The sequence below is a fragment of the Haplochromis burtoni genome, unplaced genomic scaffold (genome assembly GCF_018398535.1).
Source record: "Haplochromis burtoni strain Fernald_Lab_line unplaced genomic scaffold, NCSU_Asbu1 Contig_18, whole genome shotgun sequence".
In the NCBI taxonomy this organism is placed as follows: domain Eukaryota; kingdom Metazoa; phylum Chordata; class Actinopteri; order Cichliformes; family Cichlidae; genus Haplochromis; species Haplochromis burtoni.
In genome coordinates this window covers 230,310-240,693 of record NW_024582379.1, presented here as the reverse complement: position 1 = coordinate 240,693, position 10,384 = coordinate 230,310, and the positions used below count along the sequence as shown (strand labels likewise).

At 40.7% G+C, this 10,384-nt stretch overlaps 2 protein-coding genes across 2 annotated transcripts; both read right to left on the bottom strand.

Annotated features, from left to right (window-relative positions):
* Positions 1-144: 144 nt before the first annotated feature.
* Positions 145-4,252, bottom strand: prf1.5 (perforin 1.5). Its single transcript, XM_005916134.2, has 5 exons — positions 3,805-4,252; positions 3,299-3,574; positions 2,855-3,126; positions 2,514-2,655; positions 145-2,394 (listed from the first exon to the last, which is right to left on the bottom strand). Exons 2-5 carry the CDS (start codon positions 3,566-3,568, stop codon positions 1,507-1,509), a joined length of 1,572 nt encoding a protein of 523 aa, XP_005916196.1. The 5' UTR covers positions 3,569-3,574; positions 3,805-4,252; the 3' UTR covers positions 145-1,506.
* A 2,275-nt stretch (positions 4,253-6,527) lies between these two features.
* Positions 6,528-9,422, bottom strand: mpeg1.1 (macrophage expressed 1, tandem duplicate 1). The gene is made up of 2 exons (XM_005916133.2): positions 8,965-9,422; positions 6,528-8,557 (listed from the first exon to the last, which is right to left on the bottom strand). The coding sequence occupies exons 1-2, from the start codon at positions 9,412-9,414 to the stop codon at positions 6,887-6,889; spliced, it is 2,121 nt and encodes a 706-aa protein (XP_005916195.1). The 5' UTR covers positions 9,415-9,422; the 3' UTR covers positions 6,528-6,886.
* Positions 9,423-10,384: the final 962 nt, after the last annotated feature.

The window sequence follows — 10,384 nt, the reverse complement described above, 5'->3', positions numbered from 1 at the left end:
TTGGGAGGTCTGATATTTTTTCAGAAAATAATTGTTTGTATAAGTGCGTATTGTTACCTTGTTGCTGATGTAGACAGTTCCAACAGGCTTAAGAAAAGTCAAGGGTACTTAAAAATGAAACTGGTAATGTCTTGATTCAATTGTTTTTTTAATTTTGGTTTATACAAAAATGCTGCTAACATGTATATAGAAGACTAACAACAAGTAGGCTATCAAAATGTATCAATACAATATAATGTACAATGGCACACTTTATCATTCATTATATATGTATATCATTAGAATGCATTCATGTCAGATTAAAAAATTAGGAAAAATTTGTTCCTGTAAAAATGTGCTCAAATACCCCATCAAATTGGAACACCGCTGAAGGTCAGCAAACATTTTGGTGCACATTTTACCAAGTTGTTCTGTCATATAGGCAAATCACAAGAAGGACTTAATGTCTTGGAAAACAGAACCACCAAATGATTATATAGAGTACTGTGCAAAAGTCTTGAGCCATATCTAATTCCTTTTTGTTTCCAAGAGTTTATTGTAATTTTTAAAGTCCAGTCCTTGTACCTTGTACCATGCAGCACTGACCCATGGCTTATTCAAGCATAATAAAAAGCACCTATTCCAGTACTGTCTATGCACAGATAGCTCGGCAAAGAAACAGTTTTAAGGTAAAAACGGTTAAAACTTGACATATTTCAGCATGGTGTTCAGCGTGTCCTTAAAAATAGGAGGACTTAAATAAGTCAAAGACCATAGATGGTATCTGAGAGAGAAATCTGCTTTTCCAGTTTATCCATCGACCAGTCACTGAAGCATCATCAGAAATGGTCTTAAGAGAAAAATGGCTGTCAAGGAGCTGTTCAAGTAAGGGAAAGATAAAAGGCTGGGGCGTGGCCAATTACACAAGAACTGGACTGAAAATTAAAAGCAACAGGTCTTAACAGCCACAGCCATTGTAAGACATGGTTGAAACTGACTTGGTTTGGGGCTGCATTGGAACCAGTGGTTTTGGGAATCATCTGAATGGCCACAGTTTCATTTTTCAGCATGACAATATTCTATCCATGAATGCAGTAAAAGCATGCATGGATAGAAAAACACAAACGCTCAGTCATAGATCAGAATCTGGACGTCAGCATTATTGAAGCAGTCTGGGGATCATCTTGACAGAGAACAAAGCAAAAAGTAGCCAACATACAAAGTACAGCATTGGAATGTCCTTCAAGAAGCCTGGAGATCTACTTCTGAAGGCTACTTAAAAAAAATGACCAGAAAGTTTGTCTAACAGAATTCAGTCTGTGTTGAAGACTACAGGTGGTCATACCAAATATTGACTTTTAAGCTCATTACAAATGTACAAACCCTTATTTTGTCTTAGATTTTTTTTTAATAAATGTTGATCTTGTAATGTTTGTTGCTGCACCTATTTCCTGTTTTCATAGCAAAATATGGAGAAACAAAGAAATGAGGTACAGACTTTTGCACTACTGTAAATCCATACCTAATCTACTCAGCATTGGGGGAGTATCGTCCACACCTATATCCTGTCAAGTGAGCATCACAGTTGATTCTGTAGGTAAAATAGAGAACCCCTTTGCGCAGCTGACAGCTTAAGGAATGAATTCCTCGCTCTGGAAACACAATACACCTCCCTGCAATATCATTGTAAAGCACGTCCCTATCCCAGACTTCAAACCTCAACTCCTGACCCAGTTCCACCGAGCCAAAGTCATAGGTGGCATTCCATATCGGGTCATTGTCATCCATCACCGTGTCAGTCTCTTCATATATGCCATTGTAGAAGATCTTCACATAGGCATCTGTTTTTGTGAAGGTGTCTGCCCTCAGGCCTGCAGCTCTGTGAATCTCCAGTTGGAGAGTTCCTCTACCAGCCCTTAAAGGGCAGCAGTTATGGTCCAGGTTGGGAGTCGGTGAGCAGTTCTTGAAACCAAGTTGGTCTTCCTTCAGCTGGTTCTCTTTTATGTACTCTGAGACAGTCCTTATCAGATTAGCGCTGATTTGTGAATCCTCCACCAAATGATGCAGAGGGAAGATGGCATAAGAAACCACATCGGGGTTTTCATGAAGGCTGTTCATCCAGCTGTGGTAGGCTTCAGATGGGTCCTGCTGGTAGAGGATGTCAGGGAAGTACCTCTCTCCTCCAGTAACCTCAATCTTATGGGTCATGAAGCCTTGGTAAAAGCCCATGCTCATGTTGCCTTTAAAGAGGCTGTCACACCTGTTGGAGAAAGATACATTGGCCGGGAGGAAACCCAATGCCATACGGAGTTCAACATTCAGGCAGTTTTTGATCTCTGCCTCTGAAAAGCCCTTCAGGGTGGCCAGGCAGGTCCTGAAGGCAGTGATTCGCCTCACCTTACCACCGAGCTGGACCTAACACAAATCAGTAATAGAATGCATTATAACATCACCATTATTTTGCACCAGAAATGCTTTCCACAGCCTACATATTGCAGCATTAAACCCCTGTGTATCCAACAAGTTTCACTGACCTGGTGTATATAGTGTGTTCCATAAGTGTCTATTAGACGTCTGTATAGGGCTCTGTTCTGGCTTGTGTTTAAACTCTGTGGGAGTCTCTTGAGATGCTTTGTGAACTCTGCACTCAGCGGTGGATGATCAGCCAGCCTGTAGCTGCAAAAACAAAAGGCATGTGGAGTTCAATCATGAAACAACAGCAATTGAACCTTGCTTTTCTGTAAGAGGGACGATAAGCAGCTCAGTCCACTGAGTCCAACAATTCCAAAAGTAAACATTTCTCTCACATTGTAATCGAGGTCATCCTTTCAGTTGTAACACATACAACTGAAAGGATGAGCCTGTGTTGCTTTACCTGTAATAGGTGCAACTGATTTCATGAATGGCAAAAGTGGCTTTGTCCACACTGTGCTGCGAACGTGCAAACTTTGCCAAATCTGAGCGGCTTCCTCCCAGAACTGCCTTTCCAATGTTGTCAAGGCTCAAACCCAAATCCCAGTTGTTGTTAACCAGCGAGTTGGAGCTGCGCAGCAGGGAGTCCACAGAGTGGTGAAGTGCACTGGAAAGCTGCTTAGAGCAGCGGCTGAAGGGACGCCAGTCAAGCACTGAAGCTGGGAGTCTCTGAATCTGTGGAGCAGATGAAAGGCAGGAAGTGGAGCGGGATGCAGGTGGTGGAGGAAAATATAGGAAGTTGAGGGGGAGGAAAAATGCAGGAAAGTACAGAAAAAAACAGGGTGAAGGAATGAACTTGAGGCTGATAAAGAGTGTGAAGGTTAAGTAGTAGGTTTCATGTTTTCACCTCTCCTTTTTGGAATCGGTTAGGACACAGTGTACAGGTGTGGTTGTCAGCTAGGTGGGCTTTGACATTGATGACATATGCTCCTGTCCGACGCATCCGCACCACGTCAAAGCCTTCTCCAGCCAGATTGTGGCCCGGTACAAAAGGAGCTTTCTCACACTGGGACCCTGTGCCACTCCGACAGGCCTGGACACTGCAGTCTTCCAGCATAATTGGCAAAGCCAACATAAACAGGAAAATGTGTCTCTGCTGGTATCCTCCTGCACACATGGTTACCTAAAGGTACAGTGAGGGATAAAAAAGGGAGTCAGTGGATATTAATGGTTACTGTGTATAAGCACATTTTTGTAACTGAGTTATTTTCCTTTGAAATAAAGAAAATGTCATTTTTTTTATTGATGTAAATGCAGATGAGCTTCTAATCCTCTTAAATATATAAGCTGTAATCAGGCCACAGATATTTTGTTAAAGCTGAGAATGTGCACATTGGTGGCATACATTCTTACCTTGTCCTAGCTTTCTTTGTCCTCTACGTTTCGTTGTTGTCCAGTATTTTTTCCACAGCCAAAATAAATCTCTTGATTTTAAGTCCCCCTCCTTATTTGCACCGTTGATTGCACAGCTCGCTGTGAACAATGGAACCTCAAGCTGACGTCTCGATCCTGCTGGAAATAAAATCACGGTTGGACGAGCCTTAGCGTTGCTGAGAGGTTGTGCTGGAAGCCTGCTGCGTGCACACTTTGGTCTATCATCTGCCTTTTAAAAAAAACATGGAGGGAGTTGCCTGGCTATGCTGCTCTCTCCCTCTCTGTCTCTCTCCCTCTCTACCCCAAGGCCTTCCCAATTTCCTCAGCATGAGCGGGTTTGTTTTTATTCTCAAGACCCAGTTCTGTAAATCCCTCACAGCCCTGTATGTCTGTGCACGTGCATGTGCATTTGTGGGGGAGGGAAATTTTGTGTAGTCACGAGAGAAAAGATGAACAGTGGTCTGAGCAGTCTTTACGGGAAATGGGCGTGTATTTATGTATGTTTGTGCATGTGAGTGTACAGTGCACGGGTGTATGTCTGCTGGACTGAATCTGTGCTTTCGTTCACATAATGTCTGAGCTGGCCTGTCTGTGTGCTGATAACCTTATCAAAACCATGAGCTCAGCTTTGCCACTGTCTATTTCTGGATGTGGGTGGCGTGTTTGTGGTTTTTTCTCAGTAAGGACAAAGGAGAGAAACATGTCTTTATGCAAAAGGTTTCATTCAGTGTAAGAGGTATTCAGTTCATATTTGAATAAAGAATATTTTGTGTGGTGCCACAGATTTATGCAAGTTTTCCTGGTGTAAGTTCCCTTCACTGTTAAAATTTTGTTCTTTACAGTTTATACTATACAAACTATAAAGCAGGTATACTATAACGTTCCAGTTAAATATGCTTTGTATCAGGTCAAAGATCTAGCACAAATTCATTTGTTGTATCATGAAAAAAATTCATACACACCCTGATCTAGGTAAGTCTTTTGTGAGGGCTGTTTCTTTGCTGATCATGACAAAGTATAAAGTAAAACTGAATTAAATGTTTTATTTGAGGCAAATGTACAAGCAAGATCTGACCTCGATCTCTCTAATAATCCTGTGTTTGTTTTAATGTCGGCCTTCACTGATTACCCCGTCCCAGATTCACATGAACTCTGGCCCACAAGCACTTGAATTGTGATGGACACTGCTGTGTATATAAGATTTTTATCTTTCATGTTGTTTTAGTGAAGCACTGAGGTCCATGGGAGCACTGCACTTTCAAGTTCCTGTGTATGAGCTGTACATATGTTTTGACAATAAAGCTGACTTTGACTTTGACTAATGTTAATGACTGATTAAAAATGGGTTGGAGTGGGAGTTGTGAACCTTGTTTGCCTTCTAAAGGGAGTCTACATGGTTAGAGAAATACCATTAATCAATACAATGATAAAATAAAGACTGATCCATATAATGTCTGCTATGCTCTAGTGCACTTTCAGAGTCACACCAGTTTTTATAGTAGGCCTTAGAGACAGAAAGTATCAACATAAAAAAAAACATGTCATACTTTAGATTTGTACTCCAAAAGATTGATTTTGTTCATCTGGACGTAACGTTTTCAGTGGGACAAACATTTTGTCACTAATTCAGCTGAGACTCGAGAATTCATGAATCTCAGCTGACTGCAGGTTTCCCCAACCTTGAAAAAAAGTGCATTTGCACAATGAAACTAGCACCTGAATGAACAATGGGCTGTGAGGTGAGTTCCTTGATCATTAATGTGCAAATTCTCATGACCATTGATCAACAACTACTGATCAAAGTGGTGCTAGTTTCAGTCATTGTGCAATGTACTGTTTATAAGGTAGTCAGCTGAGGGTGAAGAAGTCACTTGGATGAGTGATGAAACATTTCTCCCACTGAAAACACTACGTCCAGATGAACAGAATAAACTATATGGGAACCAGGTATTTGTCCAATTAGGCTCGTTAAACTCTAGTTTCTGTTTGCTTGTGTCCACTTTTGGCTCCTTCTCCCGCACTCAACCACAGGGTACTATATAATACAGCTGTAGCATAATATTTGCCTATGAAAATCATTAGGACCTGTCAAAACATGTCCAGTTGCAAGTAAATGAAACCTCCATTGAGTTAATGAGAAAGACACATCTGCTAGTTCTTCTTGCTGGAGGACAGCAAGAAGAATTTAGACACTCTCAAAGCTCATGTTCCCTCTGCTAAAATTGAAACAGCATCCTCCAAAAGAAGTTGCCCGGTTTTGTGCCAAGGTAGGTATCCCCAACAGAAAAAATTTCCCTGCATCAGGAGCACGCAGCAGCTGTCTAAATCATGGACAAATAGTATCTCACATTCTTGATTTTTAGTTCACAAACACTTCTTAAAATAACTTATTACTCCAGACATTTTTGAGGTTTTAGCTCTTAATACAGTAAAGTTAGGATACAAATAATTATCTAGCAATTATTTGTATCCTGTGTGGTGCCACAGATTTATGTCTACAGTAGTTTTTGACAATTACTGTAGACAAGGTTTAGAGTTAGATTTTCAAATGAATTAAAAACCAGTCTAGCTCTTACTTAAGTCGACTTTAAAAAACCATCTCATAGATCTTAGTAACTGCTACATTATGCAAACAGCATCTAAATACAAAAATAATGATATACTTTGTATTTAGACATTGTGAAATTACAAATAAAGTGTTCTTCGGTTATGAATTATACACGGTTTATTGCAAGCAGTGTGAAAATCATACACAAAGTTCTTTTATTGGAGCAAAAATAGAATTAATATAAAACATGGCATGTGCATATTGACCTCAAGGGGGAGCCGTTGGGCTTAATGTTAACTTTGAAAATCTCTTCACCTTCTTTTTTGAAAAGAGTCAAAACATTTTTCCAGAGCTATAGAATAACAGTATAAAGTTCTCGAGTACAAAACACAAAAAAACAAACTGAAAAGGCTGATCCAAAATAAAAGCTCTTAACATTTTTCGGTGCTGTAAGAAGCATAACAACCAATAGAGTCACATTACTATAATCTTTGTATCTAGTTGATCAAGGTATTACGTTCTTATTACATCTTGTTGTGTATCCATTTCAGCCTCTTCAGGTATTTTCTCATAACCTCTCATAGTTCTAAACCCTGACATCCTCCTCCTTCTTTTCACCAAGAAAACTGCCACTATGGCCACCAGCAGTATCATACCGATCACCCCAAAAGCTACACCTGCCTTTTCGCCACTAGACATCTGATTCAGTTTAGGATGAAGATTTTGAATAAATTCCTTGATTTCTTCTGGTTTGGCAAGTTTCCACTTCTTGGTCTGGCCCACTCTCACCCAGCTGTTTTCTCCTTCAGTCATCACCATCACTGTGTTGGTTGCTTGCATGCTGATAAGTGGAGGTTTGGTGAACGGAGGCAGATCGATGGGATTCAGCTCCCCACCTGTGAACAGTCCAGACTGAACACAGTAGAGGATTTCACAGCCATCACTGATTGCAGCAAGGTGCTGACTGAACTTGGGAGGGCACCTGCGTTGATTCCTTGCCAGTGGGTTGGTTGACTGACAGCTGAAGAGACCTCCGAATGGTACTGAGAATCTGGTACCTGTCTCATAGTCATTACTCATACAGATTACCTCACCATCTGAGAGGAACTTTAGCGGAATAAAGTTTGGAGGACAGCTTTTGCTTTTCGTGAGGGGGTTTGGGAGATTGGGGTTGTAAATACCTCCAAACAGATACCCTGAATTTTCTGGAGCCCTTCCATTTACGGAGCACCAGTAGGTGTTGATGCGAGCAGAACGAACATAGGTGTTGTCCCGACACCAATGATCATAACAAGTTGACATGTCAAAAAACCCACAATCATAGCTACTTGTATAACATTCATTCTTTGTTTCAGTGACATGTCTCACCTCTGATCTGAGTAAAGTTGGTAAATAAGGTGGACGACAGGAGAAGGCACCTGTATCTGGGTTTTTCTGGGCCAGGGCATCACAAAGTCGATCTGCATCTGAGCTGAGTTTTACACACTCTTGGTAGACACCACCAAAACTGAGGTTTGTAGCGGGACCCTCACAGGAATTATCATCCATGTTAGCCTGGAAGTTGAAGTTCTTGGAGTTGACATCAACACATCCGGGGCGAGTATTGATCTTGTAGTAGCGCTCTACAGCCTGTCTGACTTTAAGAGCAACTTTTCTAATCGTAGGGTGTGGCAGATCAGTGAGAGTGTTGGTGTTTATGAAATAGTGCAGAGGAAATCCTGAGCGATCGATGGCAACGAGGTTGTTTCTGGTACTTTCCTGCCACTTCTGCAGAGTGATGCCAGGATAGAAAGTTGTGCCTCCGTGGCTTTGAATGAGGGAGTACTGAATATTGGATTGATATGTTTGAAGTGATGAGCTCTGTTGGGCACTTTGACTGCTAATGTCAAACTTTAGTTTATCAAAGAAGTTTAATCCAGCCTGTGCTTTAACAGAAGAGCTTTCTGACTCACTGTCTGACACATATGAGGAACGGAGATAGTCCTCCTGCACCAAAGCCGCCCCAGCATCCACAGTAGTGATGACATGAGTCCCATAGTCCAGCACCATCATCTCTGAGAGATAGTCTGCACTTCTCGTCTGGTTGTTCTCAATCGCTTCAGCGATGTCTCTGACTTGCTGAACGAATCGTGTGTCCAGAGTGAAGCCTGGATAAGCCTTAACTGTGTAGAGGAAGTTACGAACCTTTGAAAGAAAGGAATATATTATCATTAACTGTTAACAATGCTGTTTTCCTAATATTTATATATGCTTCCTTTTCTTTCTTTGCTCTAGTTAAAAATCATTTTATAACATTTGCCTTTCGACTGTGGTTAAAATAATTTCTTTCAATTATCTTTTTTAAGCTATTCTCTTATTTGAGAGGGATCTTCACGCTAGCTTAAGTAGTTTTGTAGTGTCTATAATATATACTGCATTAGATAGACGTGTAAAGTAACTTGTTGCATTAACTGAATTTAAGAAATTTATTAGAGAGTAGTATTTATTTTTATAAATGAAACAATATTTTCATGTGGAAAGATTACAATCTCAGCTGTGTCTGTTTTTTCTTTCATTTTATACACTTAAAACACAAATCAGTAAAAACTTACCTGCACTCTGGCTGTGGTTGATGAGTCTCTGACCTGATGGGTTTTCATCCTCTTGTTCTCACTAGAAAATTTGCCATTCAGCAGCTTGAGGAAGGACATGTCTGCATTGATGCTTTCAGATGTTGAGCTTTTCTGCTCAAGCCAGGACCTGATGATCTCTGAGCTGGTCTCCACACCTGTCTCTTTTTGAGGGATGACAAAAACTTCATCTGGAATGAGGTAGAGCCCATCCTCAGTGGTCTGGCACTGGAAGTAGCTGAGGTTCATGACTCGACCCATGTCCATGTTCCGGAGGTTGTCCCAGCCTCCACCTGGCAGCACCTCCAGTGCTGTGATGGAGAGGTTGGTAGAAGCACGGCATTGTCTGAGCCAGTTTGTTGGACGGCTTACAGGTACTGAAGAGCAGACATGAAGGAAAGAGAAAACCAGGAAGGTCGCTGTTGTTTCCATCCTGACTGTGTCACAAGTGAGTGCCGGCACCACTGAATATAAAGCTTAAGCCACATCCCTCCTACTCTTAGGCAGCTTATCATATGACAAGAAAAAAAAAATCATGTGACAGAAAAGGCCATTTTCAGAAACTTGCATTTCTAAGTCTGTATTTTTTTTCTCATTAGATTAGTACAAGTTTAATCTAACATGATCTAACACTATGCAAAAGTATTTGCATCCTTTTTCCACATATTTTTCCACATTTACATGTTTCAGAAAATCATCCACATTTTAACATAAAATGATCACCCAGAATAAATTCAAAAGGCAGTTGTTCTAATGACGAGTTGATTAATCAACAGAAAGTCATCCAAACCTACCCAGGAGGTCAAATAGGAATCCAGAAAAATAACTAAAAAACTAAAGGTTTTACTTGCTAGTTAAGGTTAGAGTTCCTAATTGTCAGATTGTCAGTCAGAAAAAAAATGGGCAAAAATTGCATCCATGAGAAAGTTCCAAGGACCACTGCTTGTCTCACCTTTGCCAAAATAACATCTTGATGATCCCTAAAACTTTTGGGAAAATATCTTGTAGACTAATGAGAGAATTTTCACTTTGTGGAAGGCTTGAGTCCCATTACATGTGGCATAAAAACAAGTGCATTATTTCATAAAAAGAACATTGTACATACAGTCAAACATGGTGGTGGCAGTGTGATGGTTTAGGGTTACTGCTCCAGGACCTGGACAGCCCAGTATCACAGCAAAACGCGTACCATGATACATGCCGGTCCTCCGTGTCTATTTCACATTTTAACTCTCCAAAGCATGAAATGAAGTTGCATTACTGCATACAGAAATAGCATTACCGGAACGGGGAGTTAATATTTAAAGCCACGAAGTCGGTGATGAGCAAAAAAGTATTAAATCTATTCCAGGGTCCTTAATTGCCAGAAATAATTAAACCAGGCGGCTAATATGTATATACT

What these genes read in the sequence shown, in the direction of transcription:
- prf1.5 (XM_005916134.2), bottom strand. Translation starts at nt 3,568, where the DNA reads ATGTGTGCAGGAGGATACCAGCAGAGACACATTTTCCTGTTTATGTTG. An exon ending in ACCGATTCCAAAAAGGAGAG is followed by an intron (nt 3,127 to 3,298) that starts GTGAAAACATGA and finishes TCTGCTCCACAG; the next exon opens with ATTCAGAGACTCCCAGCTTC. An exon ending in GAACACACTATATACACCAG is followed by an intron (nt 2,395 to 2,513) that starts GTCAGTGAAACT and finishes GATTTGTGTTAG; the next exon opens with GTCCAGCTCGGTGGTAAGGT.
- mpeg1.1 (XM_005916133.2), bottom strand. Translation starts at nt 9,414, where the DNA reads ATGGAAACAACAGCGACCTTCCTGGTTTTCTCTTTCCTTCATGTCTGC. An exon ending in CAACCACAGCCAGAGTGCAG is followed by an intron (nt 8,558 to 8,964) that starts GTAAGTTTTTAC and finishes TTTCTTTCAAAG; the next exon opens with GTTCGTAACTTCCTCTACAC.